This window comes from Anguilla anguilla, chromosome 1 (assembly GCF_013347855.1).
Source record: "Anguilla anguilla isolate fAngAng1 chromosome 1, fAngAng1.pri, whole genome shotgun sequence".
NCBI lineage: Eukaryota > Metazoa > Chordata > Actinopteri > Anguilliformes > Anguillidae > Anguilla > Anguilla anguilla.
The window spans coordinates 56,189,799-56,212,140 of record NC_049201.1 but is presented as its reverse complement, the minus strand read 5'-3'; the positions used below and the strand labels follow the sequence as shown (position 1 = coordinate 56,212,140).

The 22,342-nt window shown below is 43.6% G+C and overlaps 1 protein-coding gene across 1 annotated transcript; it reads left to right on the top strand.

Annotated features, from left to right (window-relative positions):
• Positions 1-371: 371 nt before the first annotated feature.
• azi2 (5-azacytidine induced 2) lies at positions 372-19,219 on the top strand. The gene is made up of 8 exons (XM_035380526.1): positions 372-576; positions 3,604-3,826; positions 6,292-6,408; positions 8,978-9,077; positions 9,681-9,814; positions 10,006-10,073; positions 13,545-13,672; positions 16,300-19,219. Exons 2-8 carry the CDS (start codon positions 3,611-3,613, stop codon positions 16,689-16,691), a joined length of 1,155 nt encoding a protein of 384 aa, XP_035236417.1. The 5' UTR covers positions 372-576; positions 3,604-3,610; the 3' UTR covers positions 16,692-19,219.
• Positions 19,220-22,342: the final 3,123 nt, after the last annotated feature.

Sequence of the window (22,342 nt, the reverse complement as noted above, 5' to 3'; positions counted from 1 at the left end):
ATTGTGGGTCTGCACGTCCAAAGGCTGTGTTGTTAATCAGAAGTTTATTTGACTGGTTTCAGTTTAGGTGTGTCACTTGGGAGCGGTGGGGTTGCGGATGGAAATGCACCGGAGTGCTTTAATGACAACGATGGCAGTTCATCATAAGTGTCTGGTATGCTTTTCACAGGCAGATATATCAATTTTTGCACATAGGCTATGTCTGATTCTGATCGCGCCCGCGGATCATTTGTAAAACACCCCAAAACCTGCTACACAAGGCTTTGATTTCATTTATTTCAGCTGCGAAGTTCATCTTTCAAGTCGGATGAGAACCACTGACACGGCAACACTGCACACGCCTACCGGTACCATGTGATGTGTTTGTATTTCCGCCGGAAAGGACAATGTGGACGTTCATTTCCTGGTTTGTGTCTGAGACAAAGCATCAGCTTTAATAACCCTCGTGATTTTACCTAAATTACCTGAATCGCGGCTAATGATCAGTTATTGAGGTCGTAATTGCTCTGACAGCACCGTCTAAAGATGTCCGGTATGTCTTCTTTGTTTCCCTCTGGAAAATAACATCATTGACAGGTACGTCTCAAAGTTGATGAACTAGCTAACGTTAGCTAGTTGGTTGTGTGACACTGATAACTACCAGTGCAGTTTATTTGCCGACAATGGTGTGTTTTTCTCGCAAGCTAAGTTTGGTAGTCTATATTGGAGTGACTGTGATATTGCGAACGTCCACTAGCTTTAAGCTAGCGTTGATACATTCGAGGTTTACATTTCTTAAAAGGGGTTTCAGTTAGCTTACTTGGTAGCTATCTCTTTTATCTGTAGCCAATGTTCAATAATTAATAGAAATGTCTATCTGATGTATAGCAAGCGAGTACAAGTTATTAATATTTGTAACCTATCTGCCCACTCATATGACGTTACAAATGAATTCACTCTTTGATTAAATGCAAGCTAGCAAACTGTAACCACTTCACTGTTTTCATGGTTAGCTATTTGGTTCTGGTGGTGTTTTTGTGCCTCATAATCTCACGTCACCCTGTCAATTTGTTTCAGTTTCATTTAGCTGCAGATACATTAGTATGCTAGTATGAACTAATTTGTAACCTTTAACAGTTCTTATTTATTGTTAAGCAAAATAGCTTTAGGCCGCCTCATCCTTTTCCATACGGGACACTAAGCACAAAAAGTTTGTTGACAAGACAAGAGTAAGTACAGAATTGAAACAGAGATGTAACTTCACGAACGATTCACAACGGATCCATGAACGTAACTAGCTACGAAGACTGAACGGTGCCTGATCTGGATGAGAAACCGTATCTGGGTGTAATGTAATGGACGCTTTGTGATCAGATAAATCGATTCAACTTGTTTAGTAAGAGCAAATACGGTATTTTGCCAGACCGCTTGCGGTGTATGTAACCTCTCCGTAATTCACATTATTTGGGTTATTATTCGGTAATAGAAAAAGTTCATGTCAAGACTGAAAATTACCGGCATAATTAACTGTTACAGTAGCAGGCTGTCGACAAGGCGCTGTAAAATTGTAGGGACACAAATCTAATTGGGAGGAATCTTCAGCAGATTTGCTGAAGTTTAAGCAGAATAGAGTGGTGTCGGTCATGACGTTACTCTGTTCTTTCTATTGCATATGATCGATGAATCGGCAGTTTTAAAAAAACAAAACACTGTTGTAGGGTTTGACAGATGCCGCTAAAATATGATAGACATTTGAGAGAACACATCGCTCAATAAATAGTGTAATTTTCAATCGAAAATTTATGTTGGATAATAATGGTAGTAATTGTAAATGTGATTACGTTAATCTGTTAATGTTATTCTGAACACACGTTTATTATTGATAATTTCACGCCAATTTCCCCCTGGAAATTCCATTCGAAAAAAGCTTCATTATGATTGTGCATTCCGGCGGCAGGTGTGGGCATTTCCAATCCTGGTTATCACTTTAAACGTCGTTTTGCGATTTCCCCATCCCTCCAAGCCTCACAAGCTTGGGGAATAGATTTTCAGATGGAGCCCATCGATTTGACTGGTATAAAAGAAAGAATCTGCATAAAATCCCAAACGAATGCCTCTTAGAATCCACATCACTTAGAATCTCTGTGTCTGATGCTGGGGGGTAATGGACCGGAAGAAACAAATGAGTGTCAGTCGCAGATTAAAAGCCAGCGGCTATGTAAATTGACTGAGGAGAAAGACTTTCTGCGGCTCTATGAGTAAAGTGCATTCAGCTTGTACACACTTTCCACTGATCCGATATTTGTTTTGTCTTTTAACCTGATTGGGGCCCGTATTTTCTCCATTGTGTTTTTGGTGAGGGCCCTGGCTCTCGGAGGCATGCCTGGTAATGGAGGTGTTGACAGAGCATAGAGGGAATGTCTCTGAGCTGGCCCTATCAGACTGGTTTTCACGGTGCATTCAAACCATTTCTGGCATATCAGTGTTCAGCGTGTAGCCTACTGTCAGCAGACAGGGCTGTACACTTTATTTCTTGTCAGCAGGACTGCCTGTTCGCACTTAAACAGCAAAGCGCCTTTCTATTACATCTCCAAAAGTCTGCTCCTGAGCCTCTCGGAAGCTGGTGGAGAGAGTCCTCTGCTCCTGAATATTAAACACTTCAATGGGGAAGCTTGTCAGTGGAATTTGTTTTCTCAGCTAATAAACTTTTATTAAGCTTTCGTTTTCCTAGAATGATATAAGGGAGTGGTTTTGAATGTGGAGCTGCATTTTAGTTTTGTTTTTCATGAAAGCCTTGTTAAATTAGTGACACCTACCAAATGGTCTCTTGGCACACACTGTGTGATTAGACAAAAAAGGCTACAATTTAATTTTACACACTTTCCTGCTATAAGCAGCATCTGCTTTTCCTTTTATTATTTTATCATGCAGCACAAATCTCTCATTTAGCCTTTGGACTAAGATATTGGCCTCTGCTTGCTCGTGGGGGTGGCAACAGCACAACTTCTGACCTATTGGGGTTACAGTATTCCTGCAGCTCTCTGTCATTCTGGGGCAGTGTTATCATCCTATTGGGGTTACAGTATTCCTGCAGCTCTGTCATTCTGGGGCAGTGTTATCATCCTATTGGGGTTACAGTATTCCTGCAGCTCTCTGTCATTCTTGGACAGTGTTATCATCCTATTGGGGTTACAGTATTCCTGCAGCTCTCTGTCATTCTGGGACAGTGTTATCAGCCTCGGAGCACATGGAGGAGTCCCAGTGCCCAGGGCAGCTTGGCTTTGTGTTCTTCTGATATGTTATCTGTATTCAGGTTAATGCTTTTCCTCTGTCTGCTTTTCAGAACAGAACTGCCCCTGATAGGTGAAGTGCAGAGTTCAGCGTGAAGCTTTCAGGTCAAATAGACCCAGAAGAACATTCAACAGCCGTGTCGGTCGGGTCGAGGTCAAATGGCACTTTAACGAGTCAGGCCGTGTCCTAGACCCGAGTGCTCGTGAATATTCATTACAGCGACCACCTGTGTTGCTGAGATGAGAGAACAGGGCGGATGTGCACGTCTAGTCGGAATTAGAATGTGCGCAGAGCTTTTAACCCACCTGCTGCCGTCTGACCTCTGACCCCTAGCTTTGCCATGGATCCTGCGGGTCTGGAGGACGACATCTGCATCCTGCGGCACGAGACGGCGTATTCCATCGCCGAGAGCCCGGTGTCGGTGTGCTCCGGCGACGAGTCCGTGGCCTCGCACTTCGCCCTGGTCACCGCCTACGAGGACATCAAGAAACGGCTGCGGGACACAGAGAAGGAGAACGCGGGGCTCCGGAAGAGGGTCAGACAGCTGGAGGACAAGGTAGGGATAGCCTTATTTATCCTAAACGTATGTATATTATGTAGCGTAGATAGCTTTATTTAAACGTGCTTATGTTATATGGTACGGATAGCTTTAAACATATTTATGTGATATGGTGTGGATAGCTTTGTTCAAACCTATCTAGGTGATAATTTGAGGATGGCTTTATTTAAGCATACAGTGCCCTCTATAAGGATGGGAACAGTCAAGTAAAATTTGTTTTAACATAATGGTCTTATTTTTTGGCAAAATAACAAATTTAGTTCTTACTTTCCCATACACTTGGAGGACACTGAATTTATGTGATATGGTGAGGACAGCTTTATTTAAACATATTTATGAGGTGTTTTTAGGATAGGTTCATTTAAACATTTTATGTGATGTGGTGAGGATAGTTTTATTGAAACACCTTTATGCAGTGTGGTGAGGACGGCCTTATTTAAACATATTTATGTGATGCGGTGAGGCTTCTTTCCATTTTTCAATTTATCTCCCTAATTTGGAATGGCCGCTGGTGCCTCTCTAGTTGATGCTGTGCCACCCGCACAGCGGGAGTGCTGCCACTGAAGTACGTGTGCTCCTTCAGCACTCCCACACACACACGCACACACACACACACACACACACTCTCTCACACATGCACACACTCACACACACACACACACACACACACACACACACACTCTCACACACACACGCACACACACACACACAGTGACTGTTTTCCAGCCTGCGGCTGCAGTGTTGCAGGAAGAACCAGCACTGATCAGAGCAGAGATGCAGCTCCCACTGGTAACAACTGGTAACCCGGGGGTAAACCTTGCAAATTGTCGAGAGAAATAAATGCAGTTGTGAACTGAGGAAGTACATACCTTTTGGTAGTTCACAAATTTAGATTTTTATTGGTTAGCAAAGATTGAGTTGTGAAATGATATTCAGTGTGTAAGTATTCTTATTTCAGGCATTGGTCATCTCCTGTCTGCACTACTGCATTACATTACATTACATTACATTCATTTGGCAGACGCTTTTATCCAAAGCGACGTACAAGAAGTGCATTTTCATGATCGTAGACAACTGCTGAACACGGGTTCAGTAAGGTACAATTACTTATTTTGTACATCTATTTCTAGCCGAGAACAATGAACACTATCCTGGTCTAACATCTGCAAAGCCAAACTAGGCAGAAGATTAAGCTAGAGTATTAGGACAAGTACAATTTACCAAGAAGTGCAGGGATGGGGCAACATGTAACAAGTGACAGGAAAAATGTTTTTTTTAATTTTTTTTTTTTAATATATATATACACAGCATGGTGGTGGTTATTCTAGGTATAGTCTGAAGAGATGAGTCTTCAGGCCACGGCGGAAGATGGATAGTGAGGGGGAGGTTCGGAGAGGGACGGGGAGTTCGTTCCACCACTGGGGAGCTAGGGTGGAGAAGCTCTGTGATCCCTTTGGGCGGGTGGGAGGGGTTACAAGACGCCCTGCTGCTGCAGAGCGGAGTGGTCGAGCAGGCACATAGAATTGAGTCATGTCCTGCAAGTAGATGGGGGCTGTACTGCGACACCCTCCCTGCCTCTGCCAGCAGACCTCTGCACCTCATTCAGAATGCAGCTGCTCGTCTGATCTGTAACCTCCCCAAACTCTGCCATGTCATTCTCCTTCTCATCTTCCTCTACCGGCTACCTATATCGGCTCCCATAAAATTAAAAACCTTTGCTAGAACTAGGGGCACAGCTCGATTATATCTTCAAAAAATCACCAGACCCACTTTCCAGACACCTCAGTTCTGCTACCTCTGGGCATCTGGCACCCAACCCCCCCTTCCCTGCCTGTAACCTGGAAGTGCAGGCACAGGTCTCTGTTCTGTGTCTGTTCTGGCTCCCCACTGGGGTGAAATGAGCATCACTCTGCAGTCAGGACAGCAGACACCCTGTCCACATTCCTACTCAGACTGAAGGCCCACCTCTTCAGATCGCCCGCTGGATAACCTTTCTTTTTCTCTTTCTTTCTTTGGGTTTCCTTTTGAGTCACATAACAGTTACAGCTATGTAAAGATATGTGTCATCTAGTCGTACTTTCTTTGGTTACAACACAAATTGTCGTTAAGTTAACATTACACTTACTGATTTTTATATTCCTGAGAGTTAGGCTGATGTTCTCTACTTCTGTAAGTCGTTCTCTGTAAGAGCATCTGCTAAGTGATTGTAATGTAATGCATTTTCACCTATTTTAATACCATGGTGTAAATGTAAATGGTGATGACTTGTTGTTCACCCGAGCAAGTGACACGCCATCTTAATCCATCTCAAAATTTTTGTGATTTTGACCCCCAAACACATGACATGATTGAGTAAGTGTGCATGGCCTGTGTTTTCCATGTAAAAGGCTTTTTGCTGTGTCCTCCCTGTCACCGCTGTGTTTAACATGGTGGAATGTAAATGGTGCGTTATTGTCTTCCAGCTGTATAAGCCTGAGGGCCCCACCGCTGAGGGACCTCAGTATGTGAACAAGGCCTTCAGTGCTTACCGGGGCATCTACATGGAGAAGAAGGACCTGCAGATGGAGCTCAACAAAGTGGTAGGTGCAGTACAGCTAGCGTGTAGCGCTCTTAATTTAAACACTGACACAAGGCTATCGCATTACTTGTACTGCAGGTGGACTATTTCAGTACATGACGTACTCTGTTTCTCATGTAGGAGCGTGCTTGTCTATCCAAGCCTAATGCCATGGCAACATTAGAGCATGGCTCTTACAGCAGCCACTCATTTATTTTTGTACATTTTTTTCATCCACCATTTTTTTCTTTTTCTCTCAATTTGGAAGCCCTAGTCATATTTGGGCACAGACTTGCATGAAACGAAAACAAATGTGTGTATCCAGCTCCTGCTTCTTCTCTAATGCTGTCATCAGAAGCCCTAACACTGGCAGATTATGCCCTGTCCTGCGGTTGGCCCAGGATTTGGTTGTGCCACTGCACTGTGGTTGAATACTTCACTGATAGGCCACTTGACGGCTCGTGTAGCTGCTTTGTGACAATGCTTAGGTGGCCACTTGGTATGTTGTCTGAATATATGTGATTTCTGAGCAAGTAAACGGGCCACTTCAGTTAACTGGAGATCTGGTGAAGTCCGTCCCCTGCTGAGTTTGTATCGGGGTTAGAATTCAAAGTGAACATGCTTGCAATCTCTCTTTCTGGCTTGCATTGCAAAACTCTATATAAGTATACTTCACAGTAGGAAACCTCCATTGCGTTGCATAATTTTGGGTTCATAGTTAAGCAGAACACAGGAAACAACTTATACATTAAATATACCGTGTAAATACTGAAATAATTGATTTGGTCTCCATCTCCCTTGGATCCAGAAAATTTATTGTTCAAAATTTGGTTGGGTAATTTTTTGTAACCCAAGCGAGTTGAGAACCAAAACCATTTATTCAACAGTTTTTGTTTGTCTGTGGCACTCTGTTTGTAAATTTACAAATACAGCTCACTGTTGAGGTATATTATACCATATAACCACTGGGTGGCACCAGAGGCATACTAAATATTTTAAATGGCACTCAATGGAGTGTTACAGTGAAGACATCTTTTTGTAGGCCAACTCAGAAGTTTCTTCTGCCATGGGTTCCATCGGCATATTTCCAATTCTTTTTTTCCCAAAGGGATTTTCTTTTCTGCAGAAAATAAGGTCTGTGGTTAACGTAAGCTTAAGAGAGTTTCAGGTTCTGTTTTACGAGATAAGATACACCCATTAATATCTCAACTGTGAACTTCGAAGGCGTATTGTGCTTTGAAAAAGTATGTTGCTAACAAGTTGGTATATTGAAACTACAGTGGGTGACACGTGCAGGCGGGATTGTATGGGATCTTGAGTGGCGCTGCCAGAATGCGGCTATTGTTGTAGTTACTTTTTTAAAGCACAAAACAGTTTCGGGAATTCACAGTCGAGATACTATTGGGTGTAATTTATCTGGTAGAACAACACGTGAAACGTGTCTTAGGCTCATGTTAACCACAAACCTCATTTTCTGTAGAAAACTAAATTCCTATGAGGAAAAAAGCATTGGAGATCTGCCAAAGGAACCTGTGGCTCAAAAATGCAAACTCGCTTCCGTGTCTTTGGAATATAAACTGTAATACTCTATTGCCATGCCGTGAACAGGTTTAAGCTGAGAATATTATAAATATTTGTTATATTGTAGTCTGCTAATATCTGAAAACTAGACAGAGCAAAAAAGTTCAAATATGAAAGGTTTTATGGTTCCTAACTGATAAAGTTGCAGTCAATCAGATTGAATACTGTCAGTTATTTGATATCATTTCCTCAGGAAATATCCTTAAATATCCTTAGCTATTGCTTTCTGTTAACATGTTTATAAATGTCAGTTCGTTAGGAAAGATAGCGGTTAGATAATGTGGTGATGATTGCATTTGCCATGGGAGCTGCTTGTTTGTTTTTCGCAAAATCATTTCACACGTTTGACTCTGTCCTCAGTTTATCTAATAATTGCTGCTCCCTGGAAGCTGGTAAAAGACAATTAAAGATGCAGAGAGAGTGAAAATTAGGAACCGCAGCACATGACATTCCCCTGACAGCACTCACAGTGAGAAAGACATCCAAACTTCTCAAATTCCAAAACTAAAGTTGCGGCAGAGTTATTGCACCGGGGTATGGGATTTCTCAGTTCTGTTAAGCGCTAAAGCTAAATATGTTGAACACAGCTTTCAGAAAACTTAATGTTTACAAGAACCTCTTTTCATTGAAACTCACATAAATTCTTATCACTACTTATGGGATCTGGTTGAATTTTCTACAGAATTAATATTGGGCTCAGCTTTGTTTTGTGTTGATTTTGCATTTCACAAGAGTGCAGTGCTCACTGATTTAGGAGCAGTGTTTTAAAAATGCTGCGCTCTTGTGAAATGTAATATTTCAGCAACACAGTCGAGCCCAATGACAATACAATTCAGGTCCCTGGATGAAAAGGCCACCCAACATTAACTTATTCAATGTTGGGTGGCCCTTTCTTTCAGGGATCTGTGCGGTGTTGTGATTGGGCTGAATTGTGTTGCTGTTGGGTTTGCCCATGCTGTTGTGCAGTATCTGATGTGTCTGTGCCTCTTGGTCACTCTCACTGGTCCCAGAGAAGAGAGAAGACTGAGTCTGAGAAGATGCTGACAGAGCAGCTGCAGGCCCGAGAGTTGGAACTCCTGCAGCTGAGGACGGAGGTGGAGACTAACCAAGGTACAGCACACCCAAACCCCTCCCCCAGCCAAGGTACAGCACACCCAAACCCCTCCCCCAGCCAAGGCACAGCACACCCAAACCCCTCCCCCAGCCAAGGCACAGCACACCCAAACCCCTCCCCCAGCCAAGGCACAGCACACCCAAACCCCTCCCCCAGCCAAGGCACAGCACACCCAAACCCCTCCCCCAGCCAAGGCACAGCACACCCAAACCCCTCCCCCAGCCAAGGCACAGCACACCCAAACCACTCCCCCAGCCAAGGTACAGCACACCCAAACCCCTCCCCCAGCCAAGGTACAGCACACCCAAACCACTCCCCCAGCCAAGGTACAGCACACCCAAACCCCTCCCCCAGGCGAGGTACAGCACACCCAAACCCCTCCCCCAGCTGAGGTACAGCACACCCAAACCCCTCTCCCAGGCGGGGTACAGCACACCCAAACCCCTCCCTCAGCTGATGTACAGGAAAACTGAAACCCAAGTGGAACCCCCCCGCCCCACAAGAGCTTGCAGTTTTGTGTCTGTAGTAGTATGGAGTGTGCGCAGTAATACACATTGTGAGCAGTGAGGAGTATGACGGTTTGTGTGGCCTGTCTGCAGTGATGAAGAGTTTGAGCAGTCCGCAAGAGCACTGGCAGGTAGACCAGGTTAACAACGAGCTGAAAATCTGCGACCTTCAGGAGGAGCTGGACAGAATGAAGAAGCTCTGCAGCCAGCTGCAGGAGCGTTGCAAGGTGCGTGTGTGTGTACGTGTGTGCTTATGCATGTGTGTGTATATATGTGTGCGTATGTATGCGTGTGTGCATATATATATTGTGTGTGTGTGTGCGTGTGCGTGCGCGCATGTGTGATTCTTTGTGGAGCTGTATGGTGTAATGGTGGTTTCGTTCTCATGCCCGGGTGTCATGTCTTTTTTTTTTTTAAGGAGAAGGAAGAACTTGCCAACAATGTGGCAGGAAGTGGTGCAAAGAAAGAGGATGAGTTCATTGCCCGGTATGTCCGTTTTACAACATTTTCCCATAACATCATGGTATACCAGCTCATATGCCTACAGTGGCTTGCTTGAGTAAGGGGGGGTCTTTCACAAGAGATATGGAAACAGAATAATCATCTTCTCATCAAGCGTAAACTCTGCGCTCTTGTCAGTGGCCCTTTTGCTGCTATTACTTGATAAAATTGTTCCAATTAACACATCTGTGCGAAACACCCTAGGCCTCGTTAATGAGAATTATAGTCTTCCTGCCTTCTGCAGCCATCACGATGTTCACAGTGCTGAGGAGGGGAGAATGGGTGGATGTGGAGAGTGCAGGATCACAGACGAGCCACTAGAGGACACCAGCAGACCTTAATAACAGTTACCACGTAGAACAGTTACCACGTAGCCTACTTGTGGCAGAAAATCCAAAAGATATCTGTTTGATTTTATATTTAAAATTACTTTAGTATCGGATAGCTTTTAGCATTCTATATACATTTTTATTTACCATTTACTGCACAACGGTATGTTTTGATAAATTATGGCATTTCAGTTTAATATTCAAATTTGAAGTAAAATGCCCGTCGGTACTTTTTATTTAAAAACGTATGACCTTAGATTGCAGAATATGAAATATTTTTCTCATCCAAGAACAGTAAAAAATATTTGGGCACAATCTATCACAAACTAAAGAGTGTGCAGGGTGTTCTGGCATTTGTCCTCTAAAAGGGTGCAAATAGAGAATAGTAAATAGTAAAGTGTACAAATATTGGAAGTCACATAAACATGTTGTCATTTGTGAAAAGTGAAAAGACTCACCTCCCCTTATCACAGGCCTAGCCAACCGATACAGTATTTTCCTCAGTGTTACTGTTTTACTGTTCTGTGTGTGAAATGCCTCATGGTGAAGGAGAGCCAGGCTGTGACACACAGACCTGCTACAGGGGATGCTGCCGGAGAATTCACTACAGGAATTCCGCCTGTGTGTGTGTGCACCTGTGTGTGTGTGCACCTGTGTGTGCGTGCACCTGTGTGTTTCTGCACGTTCATGACTGTGTGTGCGTGCACCTGTGTGTTTCTGCACGTTCATGACTGTGTGTGCGTGCACCTGTGTGTTTCTGCACGTTCATGACTGTGTGTGCGTGCACCTGTGTGTTTCTGCACGTTCATGACTGTGTGTGCGTGCACCTGTGTGTTTCTGCACGTTCATGACTGTGTGTGCGTGCACCTGTGTGTTTCTGCACGTTCATGACTGTGTGTGTGCTTAATGGGGGGCATGGAGATGGCGGAATCTTGTCAGTGATCAGAGCAGTCTGTCTTCCCCCTACACACACACACACGCACATACACACACATGCGCACGCAAGCGCACACGCACACACACATGCAGACACATGCACACACACACACACATCTGTTTTGAAGCTGTTTTGGGGGTCCCCCACCCTTGGAGGAAGCGTGACTCAGACCTTTCAGATGGGGACCCTGCTGCAGTACTGGCAAAGTTCACGCTTCGTATGTCACTCGGCACCAAACCTTACTGTTCCAGGATCAGTGTTCACACTTTATACGGTGCTTGCTAATTCTGTTCCATCAAAGCCTACTGTTCCAGAGTCAGTGTTATTTTCAGCATCCTGTAGAATGAAGTTTCTGTCCCGTCTGTCCCTTCGTATGAGGGTAATTCTGTACCTTGTAATGTATTTGTTTCCATTTATTTACTCGTTTATATCAGTCATACATGGTTAATGTTATAAAATATCATAAGGTATATTTGATTGATACAATAATTTATTTTTGTGTGTGTTAGTATTCAGTCAGCTATCTGCCTTAAATTACAGCATTAATGCTGAAGCACATTCAAACATGCTATAAATGTACATGTTTATTGAATGTCATTACCCCTGTGTAGCTTCAAACAGTTTTTAAATGACATGTATAAACGCTATTACAGATAATTGAAGATCACTTGTGTAGAAAATCAGCATTTTCCAGTAGCCAAATGTGGAAATGGCCATAATGAAATACTTTGTTCCTGTTTAATCAGGATCACAACAGCACTGAGCCTGGAACAGTAACACTGATGTACTCTGTACATTTAATAAACATACTATTTAATGAATATCAGAATAGCCACAACGTAAGATCACACAAATGGCTCAAATTCCCAGTATGAACTGGAAAAGAAAAACCTAGCAAAACTAGCAGTTTTTAAAAAATGTTTGTGTGATTTTTACTGTGTGCTGTATATGTTTACATTTAGTGCTTTTTGTATTTTTCCCTATGGAGGCTGTTGTCTCTTGAGTAGGTCTCACTTAAGCAATGATGTGACTTCCTAGTGCTATGCTTATCTAACAGAACTAACAGTCTAAGTGAAGATGTTTACTTTTCTCTGTCAGGAAAATATTATGGTTTTTTTTTTTTTTTTTTTCAGAATGTGCTCTCTCACAAAAAAAAGAACTATGGCAGGACATATTATATTTAGGTGTCCCATTGCAAGAAAATGCAAAGTCATGTTTTCCAGCTTTGCCAAAGGGGATTCTGTGGTAGAAAGTCGGCTTTTTAATTCTTTGCCTGGTTTGGTTTGGGCCTCTCTGCTCCTTATTCCACAGCTCTGTATTGCCAAACAGTGTTCCTGAAGTGAGCTGCTCAGAATTCATGGATGTGTTAATTAGATTCTCTCTTTCTTTTCCCCTTGTGCTCTGACTCTTAAGAGAGGAGGCGGGGGTGGGGGGAGGGTGTTGGTGTTGTCTACTGAAGGAGATTAGCATATTCCCTCTGAGTATGTAACACACTGCTGAAATAGTCCATGTTCAAGTGTGCAGCAAGGGAATTCACAATATGTATATAAAAAAAAAAACATTTTTGTAGAATTAAAAATTTACGTAAGTACCATGATACTCTTCCAAATAGTTTTTTTTTGTTTTGTTTTTTTTGTTTGTTTTTTACACATCTTTGTACTATTTATGGAAATATGTAAAGATATGGGTTTTTTTCTTCCTCTAGAAACCAGTATAATATGAAGTATCAGGTGGTTTTCCTCCTCATTAGGTCAGCCATTTGTAGTAGTTATGGGACAGGAAGAGTTTTCCGACCCCAGAGTGGTGGAGCTGGCGTGTGCTGTGTATGACCCAGTAAAAGTCCTCTCTTATGAGGTTCATGAAGCCTCATTACTTGGTTGCTAATTTTAAGTCCCAGTGTTTTCTTTCATCGGATTCACCAGTTGTGTGCTGGACGTGGTGGGGGTGTGTTGCAATTAAGTTTTGGAGTGGAAGTCTGATGTGGGCATTATAATTAAACGTCGGTGGGGTGAAGTTGCACTGGAATGAACAGAGTGGGCTTCTAAATGTTCCACTAATCTGCAGTAATTTAGGAAATGGTGACGGTTTGGCATAGTGTAGTCATTGGAGATGAGGATTATGGTGGCAGGGATGCTGGTAATGCGTGTGCGTTTGAGTGCAGGATCGCTGATGCTGTGCTGTCCTCCACAGGGATGCTTGGTTCCTGCAGTCATACAGAGAGCTGCAGACAGAAATGTCCCGTCTGCGTGAGGTGACCACACTGCAGGGCGAGCTGCTGAAGAAGCTCAAAGACCGACCGCCCGGCACACACAGACGAGGTGAGGTCACCTAACGTAGCCCAGGTGCATTCTGGGCAGGGTGTGCCGTGTGCTTGCTTTTTGGTTTTATATTTTCATTCTGTTTGGCTCTCTCTCCATCTCTTTCTATCTCTGCTCTGGCCCCCTTCATGCGCTAGAGGTGAGTTGGAGACTGCCTTCACAAGGTCTCCTAAAAACGTGCGCACATTCTCACACATACACAAAGACCTGTCACAAGCAAAAACTGTATTGTTTAAATTATTTTATTTATTTATTTTTTTAGAAAATTATTACTGGCTCAAGTTTATTGGTAAATGAAGGTTGTTTTTTTCTTTCTGTGTAGAGTAGAAAGTACTGTAGGAGTTCCCTTTTTCGTCTCCTCTTTGCTTTCACACCTTTTCTGAGACTCAGCTCTTCTGTCGACCACTCAAATATCGGGAGTTAATATTCTCGTAAAAACTGTGGCGAAATCCTTTCCCTTGCGGCATTTTTCTTGTCGAGAAAATGCGATGGCGTCGTGTTTCATAAACAAGCCATAAATACCAATCCAACAATAAAAAATAAAAAAAAGATAATGATGATCATAAGGACCCTTTCTTTTAAGTGTAAATTGATAAATATGTGCAATGTGTAAAGCTATAATGAAGTGACTAATGTCATCCACTGGAGGGACATGTTGGGAGACCTTTCAGGCAATACCGTATCAAAGCACGCTTCTCACGTGTGCGTGGCAGACGGAGATTATTAAAATATTACAGATAATAAACTCCCGATCGGGTCCCAGTTCTCCTGCATCTGAGGGGGATTGTGTATTTATTCCCCCAACGCGGCGAGCGAAACAGAGGTGCAAATTAAAACGACGGCGGAAAATAAATAAATAAGGAGGGCGGCGCGCGGCGGCGGCGTGTTCGTGCCGCTGATTTGGAAGCGGGCTCCTCTTCCTCGGGAAGCGGGGCGGCGGGGATCACGGCGGCCTCGCGATGCCTCGCCCACCGCTGTTTACTCTGAAACGGCAAAACAAGCGTCTGTATTCCGCCGAGGCAGCGGCTGCTGCCAGGAATTCATCCGTTTTATAACGGGACCTTCAGAGGACCCGCGCAGGCATCGCAGCACAGAGGCACCGTCATCTGTCTGCTGCATCGGTTTACATATAAAGAAGACAAAGAGTAAATCCGCTTGCACCGGAGCTCTGGTCTCCAGTGACAGTGTTAAGGTGTCAGTGGGTTCATGAAGGTCCTATTTATAAAGGACTTGTAATTAACATTACGTTTTAATCGCCGTCTTTTTTCTCTCTCCAATCTGTTGCCTGTCAAGATTGTTGTTTTATAATTAACACTCGGTGGGTTAGTCAGCCAGAAGGAAGACATCATGCTCACGAGGAAGTGGATGCTCTGTAAAAATGTAAATGATTGGCTAAAAATATGAAATGCAAGACAATTCATTTTAATGTGCCAAAATATGCCAATTACTGTCAGTTAATGTATTTAATGCATAAACTGTAGAAATAATTCTATATTTCACACACTGTATAATGCGTTAATAAACTTCAAGACGAACATACAAAAATGGCAGTTATTTATAGTGTGTATTTTTAACATCAGTTAAAAATATATACGTGAGCTGTGGAATTAAAATGTCTGTAAGAGTATTATTTTTCACTGAGAGGTTTTTTAAGCTTGTGTGCCTGCTGGCCGTGTGCTTTCCTCTGGTGTGTGAGTGGTGAGATGGCTTTGCCAGCGGTAAGTTCCTACGGTACTGGTCTTATTTGAGGGGTGATGGGAAATGCGTGAGGAGACTGACAGAGGTGTAACTTTCACACCAAATTACGCTCTTCGGGAAGAAGCCAATTAATTTCCCAGCCTTTGGGAGTTCTCCATCTGTTTCCATGCTGTTTTAAATCTGCTATAAAAATCGACTCTGAGATCATATATTATTTACTTTAAACTTTTTCAGAGGAGAGTGTAACATGGGAATGTGAAAGTTGCCTGGCATTTCTGCTGATCCACTTCTTAACCTGCCCTCTCCTGTATTAAATTAATATAATAACATATTTGGTTATTAACTTCCCGTTAAATGCAAGTTAAAATTTGGAAGAACTATCAATGCTAGTCAGCTGTGCTTATACCCAAATATTTTCTAGTGATGCGTACATGCACAACATAATTTTTAATGATTGTTGGAAAAGGCCAGATATTGAATGACACCACTTATGAATTTAATTCCTTACGAAACAGGTTTTGGTTTTAAACCCATTTTTCCCTATTATATGTTAAATGCTAACATCTCAGAATGTTACTAGCTTTTAATCATATTTGATGTTTTTTTTTTTTTGCTTTGTGACATTAAAATACTTCTTTCCACTTTTGATATTTTTAGCTTCTATATTGTGGTTATTCTTATTTGATTTGAGAATTTGAGTTGAGCCCTGAATATCAGTTTTGCAATCCTTTGGCTAAAACCAGCTTATTCAAACAAGATATGAATTTAACATGTCTGTTTTACATTTGAATTTATTTTCAGCACCTTCATCATCCACATACCCTTAAAAAATCAGGTAAATGATCAATAGCAGCCACCTGCTAACTTGCATATAAATTAATGCAGGTGCAGTTATAACCTCTGACCTCCTGTGTCTGTGTCTGCTCCAGCTGCCTCCACCATTCCGATGCAGTGCCTGGATGACGTGGAGAGGAACAGCCGGATGATCAGAATCACAGCACCGCGCCCCCCCAGTGCCCCCCCAATCCCCTCCAGCGATGGCCGTCCCTGCCCCCCCAAGGGCCCCCCCACGCTGCAAGGGCTACCCGAGGACTGCTGGCGAAGCCCCTGGACCAGCCCTAGACCGGCCCCTGTGGGCAGCGCTGCTGTCCAGGCCCCGCCTTCCCCAAGCAGGCTGTCCCTGGAGGACAGTTCCTGGTCCTTCCCCTCTCCCCCCAAACCCAGTGACGCCCTGTTCTGGGAGAGCCAATACTCCCCAGACCCCTCTACTAAGGGTGCAAAAAACCCCAGCCATGAACGCGACTGGCTCAGTCCCTTCTGAGACCCCCACCCACCCACACCCAACACTCCACCTGCCTTAAACCCACCCACCCCTCCCCACCGAACCTTGGTTGGGAATTGCTGAGGGACATCTGGATCCCCCTCATGCTACCATCGGGTCTCCTGTGACAACGAGGACCACCCAAACAGGAGTCCAGTCCCCCATTGCAGTTTAGATACGGAGGGAGGGTGGTGTGAACAGTCCAAGGTGTAGCAGTCAAAAACCCAAGCCATGAGAACAGGCTGTAACTGACAGAAAGCGCATTTCTGATCTCCTTGATTACTGAGGGTAGTCGCATTCTTCTACACATTTGCTACTTTTTTGTTGTCTTTAGTCTTTCACATCTGATCCCCCACCCCTCTTTCAGTTCACTCATGTAGTTATCCCACTGAATCTAAATCGTTTGGACCTGCAGTTCGTTTGGACTGTACGACTGTGGAAAGAATCTGTTGCACTCTGCTGTTTGGTCTCGTGGCTGAGGTACATGTGTCCTGTGATGGATGTATTGAGCATTACAGGCAAAAAAGGAGACGGTGAAGAGAGCAGCTGTGAGCCATGGGGTGTGTATACAGTATGTGTATTCTGTTGGGGAAGGCCTTGAGAAACTGCTCCTCTGTGCCCAGTGGCAAACGAGCAGTGGAACAGACCCTCCCCCTTACTGCACCTCATCTAATACATGGCTTTTGTGGAACAGCTACCATTGCCCTAGGGTCGCCACCTTTAGCTGTCTTCTGATATTAATGGCTACCATTAGGTCACAGTCTATGTCTGACCTTTGACCTCCTGACCCTAGAGAAAAGAACACTCCTTTACTGTACTGTATTCGGTATAGTGGTCCTTTTATCAGTCAGTGACTGCGGCTGTATCTCGTCCAGTGACCCCTCCAGAGCATTCTGTGCATGTAATAACACTGCAGTGCAGACAGGAGGCGCTTCTGCTCCAGCCTATGTAACACAGGCCCCAGCTGGGCAGCATCCTGCATTTCAGCTCTGTTCATCTACAGACCATGACTCTGGCCCACGTTTCTACATGTAGTGTGTGAAGAAAACCCTTGGAGATGAACACCAAATGTAATGAAAGCAAATGCATGCTCTTAAAATACTACTCTCTTCCCCAGCTAGCTGGCTGCTTTCCGGCTGCTTTCTGCCTTATTGCTGGCTGTATATTGTATCCAAAGCAATAAGCAGTCACGTTTACTTTTTTGGTAGGAAGGAGCTCTCCGTAGATGGGAAACATCTTCAGCATGTCCATGTGAATACGTAATTAAGCACCTGCTGTTTTAACTGTGTAAAAAAAGCATTACTGCATTTCATTACTATGTTATGAAATGCAGAAACCCAAACATCACCACTATGTTTCGTCGAGTTTATGCTATGTCTTGAGGTCATGTGTGCACCAGTAATTACAAACAGTACAATAATTTCTCATTCAAAATTACTGCTAAAACTGGTGGTGGGTCTCTGCAGTTTTTTTTTTGTTTACCACCACGGTATCTAGCAGACACAAACTCCCAGATCTCCCTCTCTCACAGAGGTAGAGGCATCCCAATAATTCACTCATGAGTTTCACTGGAAAGGTTAGGATGGCTTTTAAGACATAACGGGCATTATTGTCTTTGCTAGGGTTTGGATATCATTCTTGCTGTCCAAATTGATGCACTTTTCCCATCACAGGTTTGAATCAGAGGATAATACAGGCAGTATTCATGAAACATTAGTGACATTGATTAGGATCGAATAAAACCTGTACAGGACTGAAATTAAGGAGAAATAGCTTTAAACGTCTGATTTCCTGGAGTGATTAACATGACAGCAGTTCTATGCGCTAGGAAAAAAGGTTGGTTTTATTTACAAAAGGTGAAAGATTCACAAATGCATGGTGCATTCTTGAGGTGGTTCCTTCGGTCATCTCAGATGAATACTTCCTGTCATATCCTCTGTGAAGCCCCCTGCTGGTTAATCTGGGAAGTGCACCAATGCTTTAAGGTTTGGTCATGGTGTTTTTTTCCTAAACCAGTCTATTGAACTGCCTGTTGAAAGGCGTTATTAGGATTACTTTTATCTGTGGTATAATTTTAATGAATGAATCCCAATTAAGTGTTTTGTCAGAACATTGATCTTGCAGGGGCATTTCCCAGCACACACCAGTCTTCATTCTGTCATGCATACCTCCAGGGTCACACCATGCACATGACTGGTGCAGTAATACACAGCCAACGCTGCAAAAAAATGGAAATTCTGTGTTCCATTTCATGATGTTTTCCCTTGTTCTCTGAACTTATAAGGGGTTGATAAAATGGTTTATTTTTATTTAATTTCCAATTATTTACTATTCTATGTTTAAAGCTGCAGGAGCCTTTTTTCTTGAAGTGTTTTTGTTTGCGTTTCATTTACATCTGTTGAGTTCAATAATACTGCGGAAAGATTTGTGAAACCAAATGCAATGTACAGTAGATATAGATTATATTTTAGAACTACTCCACAAGACGGTTTGTAAATAATTGTAAATTAAAAAACTTAATGTGAATATACTTGAATGGTTTTATTAATATATATAAAGGGCTTAATTGCTTTCTTTTTTTAGTGACAGAACAAGAGCACCAACACGCACTGTTCCATTGCATCCATTAGATATCATTCAACACAACTTGGAAAATAAAGTGCATGAGAGTATTCAAATAGGTGATTAAGTACAGTGGTCACTATGGAAATGGATAATTAAATCATTTGCTGTAGTTAAGAATGACCTCTAGTTATTCAAGTGCCTGCAGTCTGTCTGCTCTAGCTGCGCATGAAGCACATTCTTATGATGCAATGACTCTGCAAGATTAGGGAGTGAAAGAAGCAGTAACTCCCACATGTCTGTGGAAACATGGAAACATGTCTGCTCTTCTGATTTGATGGATGTCATCAAAATGATGAGACCGCTTAAGTAAAATGAATTTTAAAAATCAGGAAAATGGGGGAAATCTGGGTTAAAAATATTTTTTTATATTGAATTACAGGCATTACTATGCAGGATTTTTACCTTGGATATATCAGAAAATAACCATGATAAATCATATCCGATGCACTAGCAGTCTCTGTCTTTGTGCACGTTCGCCAAATCCATGCTTCACTGCCTGTATTTTTTCTTCTAAAATACATTTGGGACATTTCTGGGCATGATGCTCTCTTCTGTGGGGAGGGGAGGGTGTGACTACAGAGCCTGTGTGGGATCAGGTTTCAGTGGACTGTTTGTAGCTAGCTAGTACAGCAGTTACATAGGTAAAGAAGCACAAGTACAGCGAAGCGAAAAGACAAGCTGACAGGGCTCGTTCAAAAACCAGAGTTAAACTTGGAATTGCTGTTCCTCGATATTGACAGCTGAAGTTCACATGGAGGACGAAACTAATTGCGGAGTTGGCGTCAAAGTAATGTTACCTCTAGCTGTCCAGCTACGTTAGCTAGATGGCTGAAGTTAGGTACTCTGGTTGAGAAGGCTGGGTTGAAAATGGAGGAGATAGTAAACACAGGACACAGCAAGGCTAAAAAAACTCCTGCATAGTATGCATTTAAGTACTAAGATGAGTTATATAGAAGAGTGTCAAGGTCCTTCGTGCAGGCTGAAGAGCTGTGTTTTTAGTGCAGGAGGATAGTTAGCTTCTCCACTGTCCTCTCAAGGACATTTCATGCCCCCTGCTGCTGACCCTCTTTACCAGCCTGGGGAAAACAGATCATCAGTGAGAGGAAGATAATGGTGGTGATGATATTAATCTTCCTTGTGGGACTCAACTTCAGAGAAGCCCAGTACATACTTGTGTTGGTATTGAGTGCTGGGCTGTGGTGAGGCTGCCAGGCCCAGGGGTTATGGGATTGAAATCCCTAGTTGGGCCCTGTCGTCATGTTCAGTCCCTGCAAATAGAGTATATCCCATCCATTCATTATCTATACCCGCTTATCCTGGGCAGGGACGCAGAGGGGTGCTGGAGCCTATCCCAGCGTGCACTGGGCGAGAGGCTGGAATACACCCTGGACAGGCTGCCAATCTATGGCAGGGCAAGGTAGAGCATAGGAGATGTCGAAATTTGGGCCTCCTGAGAGGCATATTATTGCAGATCCAGGTCTGCACTGCCTGGAGGGAAAGAAATGATGGATGACTGCATGCATTTTTTGATGCTGACAGAGGATGTCAATGATAGGAAGGTCCTACAATAGCAAGTGGACATTCCGAATGCAGGACAGAATTCTATATAGAATGTTCAAGGTGTGCAAAAAAAATAGTCTACATTTCCAGTCCAGTTGGAGGGGTGGTGGGCACACACTTAATTTGGAATCTGCAATAAACACCATATAAAAGATTTGGTCACAGGTATCCTGATGACAGGTTCTCCAACAGTGCAGAAAATGTCCACCTATTTGGAGAAATCCAGGGAGCATATGTGCGTGTGTGGGTGCGTGCAGCTCTGCTGGTCTCCATGTTTCCTTTGTGTTTTTGTAAAGTGAGACGCCGTTCGGCAGTTTCCCCTCACAGACTTTCGCAGTTTCCTGTGAAGACGCGCATCGGGGAGGCGGGACGCGTGGCGACACTTTGCACGGGGAGCCGTGGGACGTGTGGAGGGAAGAGCCGTCACGCACGCGCGTGCAGGGGTGCGGGGGCTCAGCGGGGCTCTGTGCATTGTCTCCTATCTGGACTCGTCGCCGCTCCTTTGTGATGGCAGCTGAGACGCAGCAGGGCTCCACCCCCCCGCTGTTACCATGGAGCACAAAGCATTCTGCCTCGCAGGTAGGGCGGCCCACACCTGCGTCTGTCTGTCTGCCTGCCTGCGTCTGTCTGCTCCGCGCGGGCAGCGTCGGGACTCCTGTTTTTCTTTATTTAAAGTGAGATAAGCTCATTTAAATGACTTCAGTTTCGCTCCCCGTGTCCGTTCGCTCGGGACCCTCTGCTCGACGTGGCCGCCGCCATATGCTGCTCACCCGGCCTGGTCAGTTCTGTTGACCCAAGTCAGTGGCGTGTGCGAGAGCACACCACAGCTACACCCATTGTGGGATTGAAAAACCCTCAATCCCATGTCGACCACAAACGGTCTGTAGGAATTTACATTTCGCATGTATTTCTCCCTGCGCTCCAGTGACCGTTTGCTGAAACGTGTTCTGAGTGCTCAGTGACGCGTCTCAGTAGTGCTTCTTCCACTTCAGTTTCACACTTTTAGGAAATCCCAGTGCATTTTTCAAAATAGCCAGTGAGGAAATACAGTGAAATAAAACGGGTTAAACGAGACAAAAGGTTTTGCTATCAACGTGCACATACCTTGCATGTGTGCATCAGCCTTCTTTTAAACAATCTCTGTGCAAGCTGCAAGATAAACTGCGTCTTGTTCGGTCCACGCTTCTTATAGATCATAAACCACAAGACAAATGCTGACAATCATTAGCAAAGAAATACCCCTTCACAGCATATTCATGGAGTCTTGCAAACTATCAAAATGCACTGCAGCAATATGAGCGAGCGGTAATGATCACACTAGTAACTCACAGTCCACATTAACACCACACACAGCTACAACATAACCATTTCTTACTAAAATGCAAATGGCCCAAACACTGGCTACACAACCTTAGACTACTGAACCTTACCGCAGTTTATAGAGATCTGTTACAAGAGCAGTTACA

Excerpts from the sequence above, each read along its gene's own strand:
- azi2 (XM_035380526.1), top strand. The coding sequence starts at position 3,611 with ATGGATCCTGCGGGTCTGGAGGACGACATCTGCATCCTGCGGCACGAG. Across the intron at positions 6,409-8,977 it reads AGATGGAGCTCAACAAAGTG|AGAAGAGAGAAGACTGAGTC; the intron begins GTAGGTGCAGTA and ends CACTGGTCCCAG. Across the intron at positions 9,815-10,005 it reads AGCTGCAGGAGCGTTGCAAG|GAGAAGGAAGAACTTGCCAA; the intron begins GTGCGTGTGTGT and ends TTTTTTTTTAAG.